The sequence below is a fragment of the Vipera berus genome (genome assembly GCF_964194415.1).
Source record: "Vipera berus genome assembly, chromosome: Z".
Taxonomy (NCBI): domain Eukaryota; kingdom Metazoa; phylum Chordata; class Lepidosauria; order Squamata; family Viperidae; genus Vipera; species Vipera berus.
Window position 1 is genome coordinate 55,378,621 of NC_138205.1, and position 20,941 is coordinate 55,399,561.

The window sequence follows — 20,941 nt, forward strand, 5'->3', positions numbered from 1 at the left end:
AAGGAAGATCTCTCTGTGGAACGGCTGCCTCCTCCTCAGCAGAGAAATAACCGGCCTTCTTCTTTCTCCCTTTCCTCGGCATATTAATCACAGCCTCCTCACTAACTGCCTAGCTAATTGCCTATCAATAAATCTTGAAAATAAAAATAAACCATCCTCGGGGACCAAATGTTGCGGAACAATTAACAGTCTGACCAGAGGTGGATGGACCGTGGTTCATATGCATGGTCAATATCAAAGAAAAGAAATCCAAAACATGTTCTATAGTAAAACTTTTAATAAGAAAACAAAAGACCTAAACTGACCACATTCTTTCATCAGGCAGAAGGAGAAAAGGAAACTGAAACTGTAAGACCTTTTCTAGGCCTGCGCACAAAACAGTTTAAAACCAAAACATTGGCTGGACATAGCTGGAGTCACTATGGTTACAAGATAAGATAAGGTGCAGAGCAGAAAGAGATGAACAATTAAAAATGAGCGAAGCTGGCAAAACTAAAAAAACACGCAGTGACAAAACAAAAGTATACAATATCATCAAGAGAGTTAAATAATTGAAATGGATATGAGCTAGTCACATAACAAGAAGAACTTATGGTAGGTGGATCAAGGCAGTCACAGAATGGATCCCACTTAATAAAAAGCATCCACGAAAGAGACCTAAAACAAGATGGATCGACGACCTCAGCAAGTATTACAGGCCCAATTGGCAAAAGAAAGCTCAGGACCGTATTGGTTGGAAATATGCGGAAGAGGCCTTCATCCTGCAGTGGATGGACAATGGCTAAAATGATCACATGTAGACACACACACACACACACACATACACACTAATCATTGTGCATTTTGAATACATAGTGGAAATGAGAGGTCTTTGGTGCTCTCTGAGCTTGCTTGTTTTCTTGCAAACGTTTCATTACCCTAACTAGATAACATCATCAGTGCTAGTCTGATGATGTTACCTAGTTAGGATAATGAAATATTTGTAAGCAAGCTCATAGATCACCAAGGACCCCTCATTTCAACCCTGAGCTACAAATATTCTTATTCATTGGTACATAGTGGAAAGATGCTAAATTTTGGCTATCCTTACAAATGCTGCTCTTGTAGATAAAATGTAATGGCTTCCCTGTGTGCCAGCTTAGAGGACAAAAAAGTGCCAACTCCTGGGAATTCAGAGAGGGACAAGAGAAGTGTTGGGGGACTTGGCAGGCTGAGTGATAGGAGTGGATGGTCAGGAGGAGGATATGCTAGGAATGTTAGGGGGGCTGCAAATGAGGGACCAGATGAGCAGCTGACTAGGAACAAAAGGAGTAATGCAGCTGCAAGTAGGAAGTGCAGATGACCAGCTAGAAGCACAAGGCAGAGAGAAGATGCAGCTGCAGCCAATCAATGGTGATAAGGAAAAAATTCCTCCTCTGTCAAATTCCCGCTGAGCAAAGGAAGCACAGCAGAGGTTGGTGAGGCTATTTGCAAGGAGGCAGCTTCACCACTCCTAATGATGTGCACCAGCTAGTGCTTATTTAGCTCAGCATTTGAAGGTTGAGGTTGTCAGAGACAGTTTTCAATTTTCTGAATTTTGTGTATACTCTAATCCCTTGAACCGATTGATCATGACTTTGGACTCTACACTTTGGACCTTGACTCGTGGACTTGAAAAAATCTTCTGAATAGCTAAAAGAACCATTAGTGGGAGGGAAAGCAGACATTTTTCACAGTTGGGTACAAAAAGTTGCATTCTATGGAATAATTAGAAGGACCAGAATTCTCTCTTGGTCCTTCAGAAGAAAAAAGCTTTCCAAAGTCTCAAAAACTACCTTTCTTTGGGGAAAAAAGAGACAATACCAGCAAGCATCCTAGAATGCAGTGACAAGAGCGTTTTGAGTAATCTGACTGATGCTTGACTTCTTTATTGTGAGCGAATAGACTCCTTTATTATATATATAAGAGATTTAGATCGAAATAAAAACAACTGGGAAATGAGAAAAGATTCAGTCTCTAAAATGCAGTTTTTTCCAGAAAGCATCTGGAGGAGGATGGAAATCTAAATCTGCATGCAGATCAAATAAAAGATTTTATTAGTCAAGTTGAGCAGTTAAACTTGCCTTTAGTGGAAGAAACACTACTTGCCTTCATTCTTTGCTTAGAAGTTACCAAGTTGTAGTATACACCATAGAAATGAAAAAGGAAGCAGATACACATTTTGTGGTAAATTATTTGCTGCTCTATAATTTGCCTAACTTTAAAAAGCAAAATGCAGCAGTGCTGTTCATTGCAAAGAAATTGCCCTAGGAATGAGAGACAAGACAAATCATTTAGACTGCATTTCATAGGAGGTGTTCATTTCAGGCAAATATAAGAAAAGACCGGGAAGAAAATAATGAATGTAAGACCAAATGAGCACCAAATAGCATGCATTTTGTTTCTAGCATACCTTCTAATTTTACCAGAGATAATGATTTATGAAATTGAATGGATATAAATGTACCCTAAATCTGGTAAATGGATAAAACAGCACCTCAGCCAAAAGACATTCTGTTCTGCATTAGGCAAAGGCAGGTTGCTCAACTTCTTGTAAGTTCCAAATCTGAAATTGTCTACTCTCAGTAAAATATATCACAGAGAAGGGATGTTATACAAGAATGAACTTGTTGAGTTAGATAGTGCAGAAGATAAAACAGTAGCAGGAGAGAATTGCGCCCACAAAATTGTAATCAAACATTACAGAAAAATAGGGTAAGAGACTAGATGCAATTGTTAAATTAGAAAGCTTAGCCAAAATGCAAAGTTGCAGGAATATGTGAATCCAAGGGTACAGACCAAACACACTAATCCAATATACGTGAAGAGAAAAGAAAGACATTACAAATAACATTTGTAAACCAGTGAACATCATAAAATTGGGTGGACACAAATGTTTCCTAACTTTCATTTTACATAAGATTTTCCTATTTGGGCTTCTAAAAGAATAAAATAAAGAATCCAAGCTATTGGATCCCCAGAAAATGGCATGCTAAATGGTGGGTTGTTGTTGTTTTTCTCCCTGCCAACAAACAGCTGATTTTGCTATCAAAGCAGGTTCTTGGTAGCAAGCTCCCCAGATTCAGACAGAAGTAACTAGAAACTTATCAAGAAATAATGGTTGGAAACTGACCAAAGAGAGAAGCATCCTGGAATTAAGGAGAAACTTCCTAACAGTGAGGACAATTAACCAGTGAAACAGTTTGCCTTCAGAAATCGTGGGCAATCACTGGAGGCTTTTAAGAAGAGACTAGACCAGGGGTGTCAAACTGCCAGCCTGCAGGTCGGATGTATCACATGGAGGCTGCACCCACCCCATTGCTGGCAATGGCAAAACCATCCTGATACATTGTGTGACATTACGTGACATTGTGAGTTTGACATGTCTGGACTAGACACTTGTCTGAAATGGTAAAGGTTCTCCTGCTTGAGCAGGGTGCTGGACTTGAAGACCTCCAAGGTCCCTTCCAGATTCTATTCTATTCTATTCTATTCTTGTCCCAAAGATGCTTTTTCAAAAGGCAACTGAACTTTCTTGCTTTTTTTCTTGAAAATATTTTGCTTCTCATCTAAGAAGAATGGAAGAAGCAATTTGGTCTGTAAGCAATCTAAAGCAGGTCAAATGCTGGCGGGAGGCTAGCTACAATAATGTATCAGCTTCTCAAAGCATTTCATAATGATGTATGTCAGTGCAACCGGATGGTAATCATTGAAGCTTGTAAGTGTGGACTCTTTTTGCACTGGCAAAATGATGGCTGTCTTAAAACACGATGGGACCATTGCCTGCTGCAATGAGAGATTGAAAATATCTGTAACAACACAAGCCAGTTCATCAGCACATTCCCTAAGAACCCACCCAGGGATATTATCTGAGCCAGCTGTTAACTTTCCACAGTGTTTTCCGGACAGAAGTGACATCAAAGCTAAGCACTTGTTCGTCAGGATGGGGCACAGCTTTCTTAGCAGGAGTGCCTCAAATCTTCCAAAAAATGTATTCAGTGTCATCTTTGCATCTCAATGGAGCCACCTTATAATTCATAATTGCCAGGATTCCTTGCCACATGCGTCTGGTGTTTGTTGGGTGCTGGAAAAGGTTCTGAATTTTCTGGCAATAGGTTTGCTTTGTGCCTTTATGGCACTTTTCAAGTTAGCTCTGGCTGTTCTAAGTGCCAGCATATCACCAGATTTAAAAGCCGCATTCTGTGCCTTCAGCATCTTGTGGACCTCATAAATCAGCCACAGTTTTTCATTCGCCCTCACAACAATGCTTTTAAGGACACAGACATCCTCTGTGCACTTTGGGATATATGCAGACAGCATGGTGGCATACTCCTCAACATTTATACGTTAGTTGTCAGTTGCTGCTTCTTTAAACATGCCCCAGTCTGTGCACTCAAAGTAGTCTTGTAATGCTTCTATAGCTCCCTCTGCCCAAACCCTCACCTGCTTTACTGTAGGTTTCACTCTGACTAATACAAGTTTATATGCTGGGATAAGCAGCACTGAGAGATGGTCAGAGGAGCCCAAGTGAGGGTGAGGGATAGCTTTGAAAGCCTTCTTGATGTTGGAATAAACAAGTTCCAGTGTATTGTCCCCTCTGGTTGCAAAGTCCACATATTGATGTAAATGGGGAAAAGTAGCTTTCAAATCAACTTGATTAAAGTCTCCCACTACAATAAATGCACCCCCTGAGTAAGTAGTTTGTAAGTCACTGATGGTATAATAGAGAACATTCAGGGCCTCTTCTCTGTTTGCATCAGGGGGATAATGATAACAGAAAATTCTCTAGGCAGATAGAAGAGTCTGCATTTAATGGTCAAAAGCTCTACATCCAAGGGAGCATAGACTTGAAACCACCTTGGCATTATTACACCATCTGTCATTTACATAAAAACAGACACTGCCTCCCCGGGATTTGCCTCTTAGAGCAAAACTCTGATCCAGCCAAAATGTTGAAAATCCCATCAAGCTAACAACATTATCTGGGACAGAGGGCTTTAACCAAATATGTGGTTCAATGGTTCTGAGATCATATCTGCCAGCTCCTTGAGATCTCTGGGATGTAACCCATCAGGTCCCAGTGATTCAAACTCATCTAGAGTGGAAAGGTGTTCTCTTACCATTTTCTTATTTTAATTTCTATTCCTAGTCTTATCTTTTATGGTTATGTTTTTGATAGGTTAGACTGTATTATCTTTTTACAAGAACACAGATGCAAAAGGCTTCCTTGCCATCTTCTCTCATTAATGGATTGTTGTTTCCTTGACCTTTTTCTTGTTTTTTATATGTTGAAAAAAATCTTTTTTATTATTAGGAGCCTTTGTGGTATTCAATCCTGACAGGCTCAAGGTTGACTCAGCCTTCCATCCTTCCAAGGTCAGTAAAATGAGGGCCCAGATTGTTGGGAGCAATATGCTGACTCTGTAAATTGCCTAAAGAGGACTCTAAAGCATATGAAGTGGTATATAAGTCTAAGTGCTATTGCTATTATTATTTTTGACATTTACTGCAAGTATTACTTCTTTCTGAGCCTCAATATTCATCTTTACAACTTTGGGCTATTTGCTGGTATTCTGCCTTGGTTATGTGTCCCTCTTTCCATTTTTTGTACTTCCATTTTTTATTGACTTATGCTGGCTTCTTCTTGATTTTTTTTCTTTTTCAGTGATATTGAGCTTGACTGGGCTTTTTTAGTCATATTTTTCAGAGTTTCCCAAGCTTCTTGAGTTCTTTTCCCCTTTAAAATTTTCATTCATAGGATCCTTCCAAAACTTTCAAGTTTGTTAAGGCACTGGTTTGATTATTTATGTTCTATTGTTTGTGTTTTCATTATACTGAATTCCAATATGACATGGTCACTCTCCCGCCAAGTTTCGGCAACTTCAACCCCCTCTGTGACTTCTTCTCTGTTAGTAAGAATTTGGTCCAGTATAGCTGTCACTCTAGTTCCTTCCTCTACCTTTTGGATGGCAAAATTGTCAGCTAGGTTATTAGGAACCTATTTGATCTCCCACTTGATGTAGAGTTTGTCTCCCATTTGATTTCAGAGTAGTTTAAGTCCCTCATTATTACTGTGTGTGTTTCCTACATGCATTTGTTAACTGGTTAGCTAAAAATTCCATCTGTAGTGAGCTCTTACATATAATGCAACTCCATCTCCTCTTTTGTTAGGTCTGTTTCTTTTGAACAGTTTGTAGCCTTCTCTCAGTACATTCCAGTCATGTGTTTCATCCCATCAAGTTTCAGTAGTGGCAACTGTATCATACTTGCCCAGTACTTCAAGTTCACCTTGTTTGTTCCCCAAAGTTTTGAGTGTTTGTGTATAGACATTTCAGTCCTTTATGGCTGACCCTGGGCATTCTTCCTGTATGTCCTATTCTATATCTAAGTTTTCCTTCCTTTCCATCACTCCCTACCTCATCATTTGAAAAAAAATACTTTTCAACTTACAGGCTCTGAATGAAAATTTAGATAAAAGACTTGATGTTTTAACAACCCTCATAATTCAACGTAAGGATAATATTCAGATATAGCTAACAGCAGTTAAATCACACTTGCAATTGGGTGAATTAGAAGTCAATTTGTTGCTGTCAGAATTGAAGGAGAAGGAAGGAGAATTGCAAGCTTGTTGGAGAAGGCTGAATAGGACATGAATTTAAAAGGTCTAGAGACAGAAGTATGGATCAGTGATGAACTGGAGTTTTTAAAGAAAACTGATGAAAATTGTGGAGTCATCATATTCAATCTGAACACAACAGAAGAGATATTTTGGTTCAACTTGCACAAAAAACTTCTGAAGTGCTGCAATTATTGGGAAAGATCTCAATTATAATTTTAAGGAAAAGCTATTTGATTCTGGACAGATTAGAGATAATAACTGCAGTTTTTATGGTAGTTTAAAAGCCCGTGGTGGAGTTTCTGCCTGTGGAATACAATAATAGATCGTCAGTAGAGTTTGGTATTGACTTTACCTGTTAACGAGTTGTTGTTTTTATAATAAATAGATGGTAAGTCAATTTAGTTAGGCAAAAAGAGTTGTTTATAAATTATAGACCTGTTTTTAAGAGAGGAAATTATTATTGTTGGGGGGACAAGATATTTTGTGCATTTTGTACACTTTTTGTCTTGTTTAGTTTTTGCTTTGTTATTGTTTCCCTTTTTTCTGCTGAAGTTTGTATTTTAAGAAATAAAATTAAAAAAATTATATAAAAAAGAAATTATATTTCTAGAAATACAGCATCAATAAAATCTACCAAGGATTGGCCTCTTTCTTTACAGAATAGAAGAATTAGATCTAAAAATGATTCATTTCTTTTCCTTTTTTCACAGTCTGGAAAATTCTCTAGTACCTTTCCGACACCTCACAGCCAACTGCAAGGGTATCAGGATACCGAAAATGCTGTAGAACATGAGAACATGAAAGCTGTCCTGAAGACATCATCTCCAACTGGAGAGAACATTGCATTAGGAATACGCACTCGATCCAGGGCCAATCAAGGTGAACAGTTTGGATTTATGTGAGGAGTTGTGATTCACTCTGTTTTTATTATTATCATTTGTCGCACAATCAGATGTTTAGACTGGATTTGGCATTTCTATTCAACTATCAGTTCCTTCCCAAGGACCTGAGATAGGCAGATGCAGTTATTTGATGGTGTTACAGATATTGTTGCAGGATATAAGCTGTTCTGAGTAAAAGCTGCCTTTGCAACTGACTGATGACAAATTTGTCAATGCCTATCTTGTTCAAGAGATGCTCCAATTGTTTTGGGATTGCAACCAAGGGGCCTATCTTAGTATTGGTACTATTTTTGCTTTGCTTTCTTTTCCCGTAGTCATGCTATTTCTGTTTGCAGTCTTTATATTTTGTGATTTTCTCCAGTTCTTTCTCTTCTCTTCTACTGTCTCCAGGCACTGCCACATCCATCAAGCAGAGTTTTTTCTCTTTCTTATTGACAATTGTTATGTCTGGCATGTTATGTGGCAGGTGCCTAATTCTGAACTTCCAAAGGACTTTAGGGTCTTCACTTTGTATTGCTATCTATATTTTGTGGCCGTGTCAATTCTTGCTTGCAGGCAAATGGTATTTCCTTCATTTTTCCTATGCATCGTTGTTGCTACTTTGCCGTGCCATTGTTTGTAGATGGTCAATGTTATCTTCCTGCAGTAGCTAATCAACCTATTTCTTCAGCTTTTTTGCAGACGTAGCACTTGTTGTCTGCTGCTGTCTTCTCAATATCTGGCTTTGTATGTTTGTTCTTAATGGATTGTCTTGTGCAATCAGAATTAGCCCTTCAAACTTTTTCTTCAATTTTCCTGCTCTTAGCCATTACCGGGTCCTATTGTTAGCTGCTTTGCCTGCTATTTTTTTAAATTTACTATCCATGTAATCCTTTGTCTTTTCATGCCACCTTTCTGTTTATCATTTATTCTTTATTATAGGCTAGTTTGTTCTCTCCAGTACTCAGTAGGCCTTCCTGATATACTAGCTTCACAATTGACCAGTAATTATGTCTTGCATTGTGCCATCAATTTATGCACAAAGCTTCTGTTGTTTCTACTGACTCCTGTTATTTCTAGACACCTGATTATCTATCATTTGGCAGGGAGTCAAATGCCTTCTTATAATCAATCCATGCTACATTCAAGTTGGTCTTCCTTCTGTTGCAGTTTTCCAGAATGATTTTGTCAAGTTGATCTTTAGTTTCTCTGCTGCTTGGGCAGTTTTCTCTTTGCTCAGGTATTCTTCTAGATGCTATTGGACAGCATCAGCTTCCATTCAAGTTGGCAATTTGAAAGCTGTTAGTAAGCATATAGTGGGCCTATAGTTGCCTAATGATGCCCCCTGTAAGGTCCTGCCTCAGCTGATTCCCTCAAGAAAGCAGAACTCTTTAAACTGGCAGCATTTCAAAAGGAGATTTTATTGAGAGATAGTAAAAACAAGAGAAGGGAGGCAGAATATGAAGTTTCTGTGTGAAATTGTTAGGTTAAAACCGATTGTATTAAAAATCAATAAAAACTTATTAAAAAAGTTGTTGGTGAGCAAATAGTGGGCCTATGGTTGCCTAATGATGCCTCCTTTGCTGGATCCTTCATTATCAAGTATTTGATTGCTTGGGCTTTTGCGTGATGTAAAAATTTTTTCTAATGTTTGATAGCTATGGCTTGACTTATTCAATATGGTTGACAGAGGAATCAGTGCAATGACAAACATTAGCTGTAAAAGTGAGTCTTCTTGGAAGATTCCTCTCTTGATATTAATCTCTCCCAAACCATTGATCACAACCATGTCTTCCATGGTGCCGTTGATTTTTATACAAAGTTTCTGATGTTTCTACTGACTCCTATTATTTCTAAGCCCTTGGTTAACCAGTCAAGGGGCAGGGATTTAATCCCTTTCTACATGCTACATTAAAATTGTTTATTTTCTCTTGCCGTTTTCCAAAATCATCTTGGCAATTAAGGAGTATTATTATTACATGTTATGTGTATATGTATTATTATACATAAAATGAGTAATGAATATAATTGGGATGCAGATTTTTAGAAGGCAGTTCCACAAATTGCAGTGAACATGGATGAGAACAAAATTATACCTTTATTTTTACTATTTTATTTTATACATTTAAATACATTTTCTGGAAAAGAGTTCACAGGTTTCTCCAGAAAGCTCGAAGAAATGATGGCACAAAATGGTTAAAAACCTCAGATTATGATTATTATTACAAATACTATTCAAAATATGACTTTTAAGCAAAATTTACCTGGAATATTTTATATGGGGCAGTTGACTGATAATTCTGAAGGTAGAAACACAATATAGTGGTATATTGGTATGAATGAAGCTCTGTGGGAATCACTGTTGTTTCTGCTTTAAGCTGAACTAGAGGCCTAGGTATGTGTGGGAATAAAGATAGGCATGCACACAGACAATTATAAAGTATGATCAAATAATCCAAACTTTGATTTCTCCATGTATGAGATTGGGCAAAATTCTTTTGTCAAGATATCTGATAGCAATAGCATTTCGACTTATATTTGTTGTTGATGTTACCTGCGAAGTCGTGTCCGACCCATCGCGACCCCATGGACAAAGTTCCTCCAGGCCTTCCTCTGCTCTACTATCTTCTGGAGTCCATTTAAGCTCACGCCTACTGCTTCAGTCACTCCATCCAGCCACCTCATTCTCTTTTGTCCATTCTTCTCTTGCCCTCAATCTTTCCCACCATTAGGCTCTTCTCCAGTGAGTCCTTCCTTCTCATTAGGTGGCCAAAGTATTTGAGTTTCAACTTCAGGATCTGTCCTTCTAAAGAGCAGTCAGGGTTGATCTCTTCTAGGACTGACTGGTTTGATCACCTTGCAGTCCAAGGGACTCGCAGGAGTCTTCTCCAGCACCATAGTTCAAAGGCCTCAATTCTTTGGTGCACAGCCTTTCTTATGGTCCAGCTTTCACAGCCATACATTGCAACTGGGAAGACCATAGCCTTCACTATACGCACTTTTGTTGACAGAGCGATGTCTCTGCTTTTTATTGTGCTGTCTAGATTTGCCATTGCTTTCCTCCCCAGGAGCAAGCGTCTTTTAATTTCTTGTGCAGGAGTTGACTTTTTAAATAAACCTTGTCCCTCCTCTCCAGCCTGTCCCCTCAGAATGGATTTCTGAGGAGGGAGGGAAGATAACAGCATCCTTCTCTGCCTTCCTGATTCTATAGTCCACAGTGCTAAAAGATTTTGCCTAATATTTAACCAAAATAATATTTGGTACAACTTTTACAACTTTATTGTTCTAATAAAATAGACTTCCATATTATTCTATCTCTTGCTTTTTCTCCCTTTCCTATGCTGAAATCTGTAGTTCAAAATTAAGTATCACACATTCTTTTAAAACTAAAGATAACTGTTATAATTGAATTAATATATGAATATCAATGACAGTAATAAGCACTGTATCAATAATATAATTTTTGCTATACTGTATATATATATATATATATATATTATATATATATATATGTATTTATACGCTATTTAATTTTAAATTTTAATTAAATTTTTAAGAACCAAGAATTGAGTAGTAAACATTTATCATGCTTTTGTTGTACGTATTGTAATTGATGCTTGAAGCAGGAAGAATAAAAATCAGCATCTGCATTATGATACCAACAGATAGATATCCTTTTCTGTTTTTCCCCAGTTTCTGGCTAAAAATCAGCACCTCTCCAACCCATTCAATTCTTTATGCTCATAGTGATATGTCTCATCAAAGCGTTGTTGTTGTTAGTTGCAAAGTCGTGTCCGACCCATCGCGACCTCATGGACAACATTCCTCCAGGCCTTCTCTACCATCTTCTGGAGTCCATTTAATCTGACACATACTACTTCAGTGACTCCATCCAGCCACCTCACTCTCTTCTTATCCCCTTCTTCTATTGCCCTCGATCTTTCCCAGCATTAGGCTCTTCTCCAGTGAGTCCTTCCTTCTCATTAGGTGGGCAAAGTATTTGAGTTTCAACTTCAGGATTTGGCCTTCTAAAGAGCAGTCAGGGTTGATCTCCTCTAGGACTGATCAGTTTGAACGCCTTACAGTCCAAGGGATTCGCACGAGTCTTCTCCAGCACCATAGTTCAAAGGCCTCAATACTTTGGTGCACAGCCTTTCTTATGGTCCAACTTTCACTGCCATACATTGCAACTGGGAAGACCATAGCCTTCACTATACGCACTTTTGTTGACAGAGTGATGTCTCTGCTTTTTAGTGTGCTGTCTGGATTTGCCATTGCTTTCCTCCCCAGGAGCAAGCGTCTTTTAATTTCTTGGCTACAGTCCCCATCTGCAGTGATCTTGGAGCCCAAGAAAATAAAATCTGTCACTACCTCCATTTCTTCCCCATCTATTTGCCAGGAATTGAGACAGCCGGATGCCATGAAGTCGGTTTTGGTTTTCTTAATGTTAAGTTTCAACCCAACTTTTGCACTCTCCTTCTTTACCTGCAACAAGAGGCTCTTTAGTTCTTCTTCACTTTCTGCCATTAGAGTGGTGTCATCTGCATATCTTAGGTTGTTGATATTTTTCCCAGCAATCTTAATTTCAGCTTTTGATTCATCTAGCCCTGCCTTTCTCATGATGTGCTCTGCATATAAGTTAAATAGGCAGGGTGACAGTATACAGCCTTGCCGGACTCCTTTCCCAATTTTGAACCAATCAGTGGTTCCGTGTCCAGTTCTCACTGTTGCTTCTTGACCCGCATATAGGTTTCTCAAGAGACAAATAAGATGGTCTGGTACTCCCATCTCTTTAAGAACTTGCCACAGTTTGTTGTGATCCACACAATCAAAGGCTTTAGCATAGTCAATGAAGCAGAAGTAGATGTTTTTCTGGAACTCCCTAGCTTTCTCCATGATCCAACGTATGTTGGCAATTTGATCTCTAGTTCCTCTGCCTCTTCAAAATCCTGCCTGTACTTCTGGTAGTTCTCAATCCACATACTGCTGGAGTCTAGCTTGTAGGATTTTAAGCATAACTTTACTAGCATGTGAAATGAGTGCAATGGTGCGATAGTTTGAACATTCTTTGGCACTGCCTTTCTTTGGAATTGGAATGTAAACTGATCTTTTCCAATACTGTGGCCAGTGTTGAATTTTCCAAATTTGCTGGCAAATTGAGTGTAGCACATTTACTGCATCGTCTTTTAAGATTTTTAATAGCTCAGCTGGAATACTGTCACCTCCACTAGCTTTGTTGTTGCTCAGTTTTTCTAAGGCCCACTTCACTTCACATTCTAGAATGTCTGGCTTGAGGTCAGTGACTACTTTATCATGTTTATAGGGGACATTAAGCTCATTCTTGTATAGTTCTTCTGTGTAGTTTTGTCACCTCTTCTTAATCTCTTCTGCCTCTGTTAGGTCCCTGCCATTTTACTCCTTTATCATGCCCATTTTTGCATGAAACGTTCCCTTCATCTCTTCAATTTTCTTGAAGAGAAAATTTTTCTTCTATTTCTCTGCACTGTTCATTTAAGAAGGCATTCTTATCTCTTCTAGCTATTCTCTGGAATTCTGCATTCAGTTGGGCGTATCTTTCTTTTTCTCCCTTGCCTTTCGCTTCCCTCCTTTCCTCAGCTATTTACAAAGCTTCCTCAGACAGCCATTTTGCTTTCTTGCATTTCTTTTTCTTTGGGATGGTTTTAGTTGCTACTTCTTGTACAATGTTGCGAACCTCTGTCCATAGTTCTTCAGGCACTTTGCCTATCAGATCTAATTCCTTAAATCTTATTTGTCACCTCTACTGTATATTCAACAGGGATATGATTTAATTCATACCTGACTGGCCTAGCGCTTTTCCCTACTTTCTTTAATTTAAGCCTAAACTTTGCAACAAGAAGCTCATGGTCTGAACCACAGTCAGCTCCTGGTCTTGTTTTTACTGACTGTATAGAGTTTCTCCATCTTTGGCTGCAGAGCACATAGTCAATCTGATTTCTGTGTTGACCGTCTGGTGAAGTCTATGTGTAGAGCTGTCTCTTGGGTTGTTGGAAAAGAGTGTTTGCTATGACCATCGTATTCTCTTGACAAAATTCTATCAGCTTGTGCCCTGCTTCATTTTGTACTCCAAGACCAAATTTGCCTGTTATTCCAGTTATCTTTTGGCTTCCTACTGTAGCATTCCATTCCCCCATGATGATAAGGACATCATTTTTTTGGTGTTAGTTCTATAAGGTGCTGTAGGGCTTCATAGAACCGGTCAATTTCATCCTCTTCAGCACCGGTGGTTGGGGCATAGACTTGGACTACTGCGATATTGAATGGTTTGCCTTGGATTCGAACTGAAATCATTCTGTCATTTTGGGGGTTGTATCCCAGTAGTGCAAAGATACTGGAGTGGGTTGCCATTTCCTTCTCCAGTGGATCACGTTTTGTCAGAACTCTGCTATGACCTGTCTGTCTTGGGTGGCCCTGCACGGCATAGCTCATAGCTTCATTGAATTATGCAAGCCCCTTTGCCACGACAAGGCAGTAATCCATGAAGGGGTAGACTTATATAACTATCCCATAATACTTTATAGCACCCTCTGGGCAGTTTACAATGTAAGCGTTATTTGCATATTGCCCCGAACAATCTGGGTCCTCATTTTACTGGCCTCGGAAGGATGGAAGGCTGAGTAAACCATGGAGTTTTGTCAGTATAGAACTCCAGATTAAGGGTAGAGTTTGCCTGCAATACTGCAGTTTAACCACTGCACTATCAACTACTATTTGATAGTGGTGTTTCTGACAAACCCAGAAGTAATGTATCTTTCTCACTGATTTGTGATTTGTAATTCCTTAACAGGCACAGAATATGACTTATGGCCCGACATGGGGTGATTGTCTAATATACTCAGTTATGTTGACTATAATTTCATTAAATATTTTGGCTTACATTTTCCAGGCATTGCTGGTTCATGGAACCCTAGCAATGATGATTTGACTAATGCTACAGACAATGCAGCAGATGAGATAATGGATCGTATTGTTAAGTCTGCCACACAAGTGCCAAGTCAGCGTGCAGTGCCCAAAGAAAGAAAGCGATCAAGAGCAAACAGGAAGTCAAGTAAGCTCAACTAGTATTCATTATCTGTAAACAAAACAAAATATCACACTTTTGGATTCTTCTCCCATCTATATCATGTACATGTAGGCAATTTTGTTGAGGAAAAGAAGCCTTGCTTCCTATGTCAGAACACTCCCTCCTACTGTTTCTCCCTTAGTCAGTGCCTAAGAAGATAAACTTTTGTTTGTTAGATTTATATCCCCTCTAAAAGCCCATGTGGCTTACATAAGGAGACCATTTTATGTATTTTTCCCATAACAACTCTGAGAGGGAGGTTGTGTTAAGGAGGAGTGTCTTACTCAAAGTTTCAATGAGAAAGGATAGGCTTTCACTGTAAGTTTGAAATTTTAACTACCACATCTTGCTGTATCTCCTGAAGAAATAAATGCATCAACAGAGCAATCACTGTTACTTGTTTCCTATAATGCATCTATCTCCCCTTTGGGTTTGTGCCGACCACTTCCAAATGTAGGGTTTCCCTGAAGTTTCAGGTGTCCTTTCCTTCTACAGCTCAAACTGGCAGCATATTCCCCCAGTGAATGTGCTCCCCAGGGCTTTGGTATCCCCAGACGTTGAACAGAGGGCATGCTGCCTACATCTGTACCACAGCAATCCTGATTAGCAGCTGGGGCAGCTCATCAGCCCTCATGACGACACAGTTGCATGGCAAGGCCATACCTAAGATTCTTCTCCCCTTTTCTACACCCTCATTGTACTGACTCACACCAGCACAATAGCAGCCAGCCTAGCCACAAAAACCAAATAGCACACCAGTTCTTATGCATTTGAATTATTATTGCTCATTTGTTACAGATTGATGAAGTGGACATTTATTTATTTTATGAAATGTATATGCTCCCATCTCACTACTGGAGCTTTGTTAATCCATCACAACTATCTACACTATTTTGGGGTGCATATTGTCCATTATTCAGGGGAACATGGGTGGATTATCCCTATTATTTTGAAAGAGGTGCTGGTAATTTCTCCTTAAGCAATATTCTGATAGGTTTTATGTACAACTGAAATAGCATTTGCCATAAAACTGACCGTAAACCAGGAATGACCTATTGCAACTCTTGCAAAATTAGGGCTTTTTTACCACTTCCTCACCTCAATAAGTTCATGTACAATAACAGCAATTCTAAAAGTGCTATACTCTGGTTGTGATCTCTCAGACTACAAATCTGTATGGTAGCTTTGTTTTCCTATTTATGGGAGGGATTAGTGAGTTACAAAATTAGCTCTGATATTAACCTTTGCTCTCCTTATGTCTGCATTTTTTCTCAACAATGAAAAATGTGAAGAAGATTTTACAGAAAATAAATTTACTGATTTTCACATATTTATTCCATTTTCAAACACTGCAAAAGAGGGATTAGGAGTGAATGAGGGGCTTATACACCAAATGTTACAATCATGTAAGCAAATGGAAAAGCTTTCTTGGTCTTCCCAAAAGCAATTCAATATTTATTTCACATGAATGCAAAAAGATCATAGCAGGAATTGTGAACCTTAGTGAAGTAGCACCACTAAATGTAATGTGTGAGATTATTGTTTATACTGTTATCCCATCAAAGTTAGATATCACTATCTAACTAGTGATATACTATTTTAAAATTATAGTCTATATATATTATATAGATACAATACAAGATTTTTCTCTGGATTATATCCCTATCATTCTGAGAGTGATATCAAGTGGATCTCTTCTTTTTTAATCCAAAGACTCATGAATGAGGGAAATAAATGCATATTTATAACTGTCAGTGCTCACTTTTTGAAACCAACATTTCCCTCACTCACTGATCCAGCAGTTTACCTGATTAGTCTACATTCCCCTCGCACTTTTATAACTTTTAACTTCGGCACTTTTATCGCATCCCATAGTACTTCTCCACCAAATGCCATTGCTGCAACTAGTTCACACAGAATCCATTTTTCTTGGGAGTATAATATCTTTTTTTGTTCTTTTTCAAAATGGTATTCTCCATGTACTGCAAAGTCTGAAATATTCCAGAACAAGGTTCCTTTATGCAAGTTATTTATATGTTCACACAATACAAAGCACAAGGGAAGTGTATGTACAAGGTGTATGTATATCTGTCCATCTCACATGCACGCACACATCATCATCACATAAGAATCCTGAACAATAATCTTGGGAAGACTGCACTTCCCTATTCAAGACTAATATGCAAACTGGAGGGTCAGTTTGGACTCAGTTCCTGCTTGAAGAGTGAGTAGCAGCTGTGGTCAAGAGGCCTTTTACAAGCCCTTTAAAACAATTACTCATCCCTTGCCACCTTAGCAGTGAAACTGTTGCAATGCACTGTGCATGACACTATCCTTGAAGACTATTAAAAGATGCAGCTAGTCCAGAAATGGTGCAGGAAGTAATGGGCATGCCACAATATGCTCATCTGATGATACTGCAGTGTGAGCTACACTGATTACTAGTGAGTTTAGATGCAATTCAGGTTGTACCTATAAAGCCCTACCAGGCATAGGACTTGGCTATCTAAGGGTCAGTCTTTTTATGATAAACAATTGCATCCATTATCTTATTTTAATTACTAAGCCCAGTCACCTTATTGGTGAGATATGCAGCATATAAATGAAATAAATAAAATTTTTAAAAAATGCTTAGCATTGGACTGAAAACTAAGTTCTACTAGAAACTAAGACATAATCTGTTAATAAAGTATAAAACTATCTTTAATAGTATTCTATCTGCTATGCAATGGCTTGATTTCACACTCAGATATTTATATGTACAATGAGTCAATTATATTCTGGAAAGTAATGCTTTGTCTTTACATTTGTACTTGCTTTTCAGTTTGTGATAATATTGTCAAAGTTTTATACACACACACATACACAGACACACACACACCTGCAAATGAAAGAAAGCAAGAATAATACTTCTGAGTGCTCCCTTATATGATTGTGCAGCTTGCCTTTTAGAACATTCATACTATCTTTTTCTTTCTGTTTCTGATTGTACAGTAAGAAGGACATTGAAGAGTGGATTGTCTCCAGAAGAAGCCAAAGCTTTGGGTCTGATAGGCACTTCAGAGATGCAAGTGTGATGACAGCAATTACGTCTGCTAAAAGAAAGAAAAAATCTTTCTTTCTTTTCATGCATATATGCCATCAATAGTCTTCAAATTCAACACCCCCTGCCAGTTTCAGCTACTATTTGTTTTATCCCACTGCTGCATGATACTAAATCAAATAATAAATTGAAATTAGTAAACTAATCTTGTAAAAGTATCTAACTGACTGCTACAAAAATAAATTACAGGAGCAGAAGGTCAATTGAACATTGTGTCACATTCATTCTGTCAGGCTGCATTGAAGAGAGTTGCCATTGGGCCATCTTGTATTGTGCGAAATATGTTAATGCTAATTTTCCTTGCAGCACATTGTAGTAATTGTAAAGTACTATGTTTTATCAATTCTTTAAATAATTTTTCTTAAAGTTATTTCTATCTTACAAAGGCAGAACAATGTACTTCATTATTTTTTATCTTTTCACCAAGAATGTAAAATGTATGTCAGTTTGTGCATGTACACATGTACATATGGAATCCAGATGCCCATAATGTTCCCTTTCATAAAAACTCACTGATTTGAAATTCTGTTACAATAGCATATAAATATCTCATGTCAGTCAAGCATAAATATGAAAGTCAAGTTAAATTATATCAGAATAATTTTAAACAAAATACTGCTTCCTAATTTCATCCAGTATCTTTTGCATCTTTTCCTGGGATTTCTTCTGGTCTGTAAAAAGAAATTAAATGAATATTTTGACAATAATTTGGACAAAGAATGACTGTTTGGGATGCTGTTTGGGATGCCAATCATAAGGGGTTACTTTATACAATATAACCATTTAGAAACAAAACACTATTTCCTATAAAGGATTAGATAGGAAAATAGTGCTGACATTGGGACCCGTTAAGCTGCTGTTTTCATTCAATTTTAAAACATTTAACTATCAGTTATATTAGATTTTGCTAACATTTGCCTTTCTCGCATAAACCTTAAAGAAACAATAAGGAAAACAATTGCTTTAAATATCAAATTTGCTCTCCATCACCTATTCAATGGCATTCTTCTTGGTAAGTCTTGTGCTATTATTCTGGATGTATTCAACAACAATCTTTATATAGAAGGTATTGAACATACAATCTTTAAAAAAACACAGATTCTAATCCTCTTTTAGGCATGAAATCTTTGAGACCTAATCAGTATCAAGTGCTGAAACAAGCTAGTTAAGAAAGTGAAACACTTGTTAAATCATGCACTGAAAGCTATGCAATGTAAACTAGGTAAGCACAATGCAAAACAAGTGGACCCCACAATAACCAGTACAAGCAGAAAGAACAATAATCTGTATTTCTTTGTTTCTAATAATGTCTATTACTTGACTGATTTTGTTCTACAATTTACTTGGACCTATAGGGATGTTATGTGGATCTATAAAAGCTTCCACTGGGCTGCAGAATTACATTTTTTTTCCTCCTGGTGCCCTACTTTTTAATGATTCTACAGTGAGCTGTAAGTATTCTGTTAATAAACCTCATTGCTGTGTTTTCCTAGAAAGAAGGAATTATTAATACAATGAATAATATTGATCTTTTTTCTTGTTTAACTTTTATGTGTTTCAAAAGGACTAAACTAAATGTTGGTATTGGTTTTCTAAAATGCAGCCATCAGAAACGTTTTTGTTGCTCATATCAGAGTTTTGCAGTGATTCAAGTAATTCAGGAAAGGTACTTCAGAGCATGAAATAAATCTAGCAGCTGTTTTAAAGAACTGCAGAGAAGTTTAAACTTCTGTGTTTCCACATATTCCAAGCATGTTTTTGGAATTAAATCCAAAGTATTGGATAATTCAAATAGCAATAAATATTTCTAAATTTTCAGAATAAGGGGAAAATGTATAAAAGATTTTTTAAAATTAATAAAAACACTTATCAGTGGGATCATATGACCTGACAGTGCAACAATAAAGCTTTCGTGAATTCTAGTACCCTCCCGATAACAACAAAAAAAGTATTTGTGTCTCTTCATCCCTTTACTGGTGAGACTTTTTCTCTGCTTTCGTCCTAATGCCAATTCTGTCCCATCTTCTTTTCAAACTTTCTCATACTTGAATGTTTGTACTTTGGAAGGAAGCAGCTTGACTTGGAAAGAGGAACAGGTCGCTTTCTCTCCAAAACTGGAGCCATATTTCTCACTTTTGCAGAAAAATATCCAATGAATCTTCTTAATGGATGTTGGCTACCAAAAACACTATTGTGTTTGTCTATAACTTCTCCAAATAAACATATAGCATACATTTTTTGAAAACTGTTAATCACAATATTAAGAATGTTTTTAGAAGTAAACAAATTCCCATTGTAAATTGTTGCATTGATCTATCTTACCATTTTATTATTTATATTACAATACATTTTGTGAATCATTTTTCAATCTTATTCCAAATGCATCTTGTGAAAATTCATATCTGTAAGAAACACGCTTATTGAAATCATGATTATGATTGTGTTTTGATATACAAATGATATGTTTTTGTTTCCTAAATTTTTTAAATAAGTTATAATGGTATAACTAATTCAAACAGCTGTTTCAGCTAATACAGCTCCTAAAAAACAGAAAACACTAGATGAAGAATTACAGAGAATCTTAGTATTTCTTCATTGCTATCTCGGGCTCATATGCATTTTCATAATTCAGATATGGTATTGTACATGATCTTTGTCTTTGAAAATCACACCAGCCAACTTATTTGAAGCCTGCTTTGGGAGCTTGCCATGCTGCCTCTGTACTCTAGGAGCATATAGAATTATCTTCACTGGATTCTGGTCATAATCTCCCATGTAATTTACCTATTGGATTATTCCTTTGCTTGTTATGACTGACAAAATTTAGCTTTGCCGCTATAAATGGAGGCCTGTGCACATCGCTCCCGGCCTCTATTATTACCAGGAAAGGCTTTTTGCAAAGATGCAAAAGGATTTGCAATTGGAGGGAAGGCTTCGAATTTTCAGCCCTTACCTGCTTTTGCAAAAGCTTTTGCCACAGTTCTCCATCAGGCCTCTGTTTGCAAAGAACAGCCTAAACTACTGTGAGATCACGCGAGATTAGTAGCGTGAGATCTTGCACCATTGATGTCGTGTGATCTTGCGGTACTTTAGGTCTCCATTCTCTGTGAACGAACTGAAGGCCTAAGCCAAGAAAGCAAAGAATCTTGATCTTCGCAAGGTACCCACAAGCCCAGTGCCTAGGGAGACCTGGGGATGGGAGGGAATAGCCAGGGTCA

General features: G+C 37.7%; 1 protein-coding gene across 2 annotated transcripts in view; it reads left to right on the forward strand.

Annotated features, from left to right (window-relative positions):
• The window catches only part of FHOD3 (formin homology 2 domain containing 3), a 370,562-nt gene extending 351,373 nt beyond the window's left edge, over window positions 1–19,189 (forward strand). For both annotated transcript variants that reach the window (XM_081344817.1, XM_081344818.1), the window contains 3 exons: window positions 7,348–7,516; window positions 14,444–14,605; window positions 17,615–19,189. In XM_081344817.1, coding sequence (XP_081200943.1) covers window positions 7,348–7,516; window positions 14,444–14,605; window positions 17,615–17,697 — 414 coding nt within the window. In that variant the 3' untranslated portion in view covers window positions 17,698–19,189. The remainder of the gene's footprint in view (window positions 1–7,347; window positions 7,517–14,443; window positions 14,606–17,614) is intronic.
• Window positions 19,190–20,941: the final 1,752 nt, after the last annotated feature.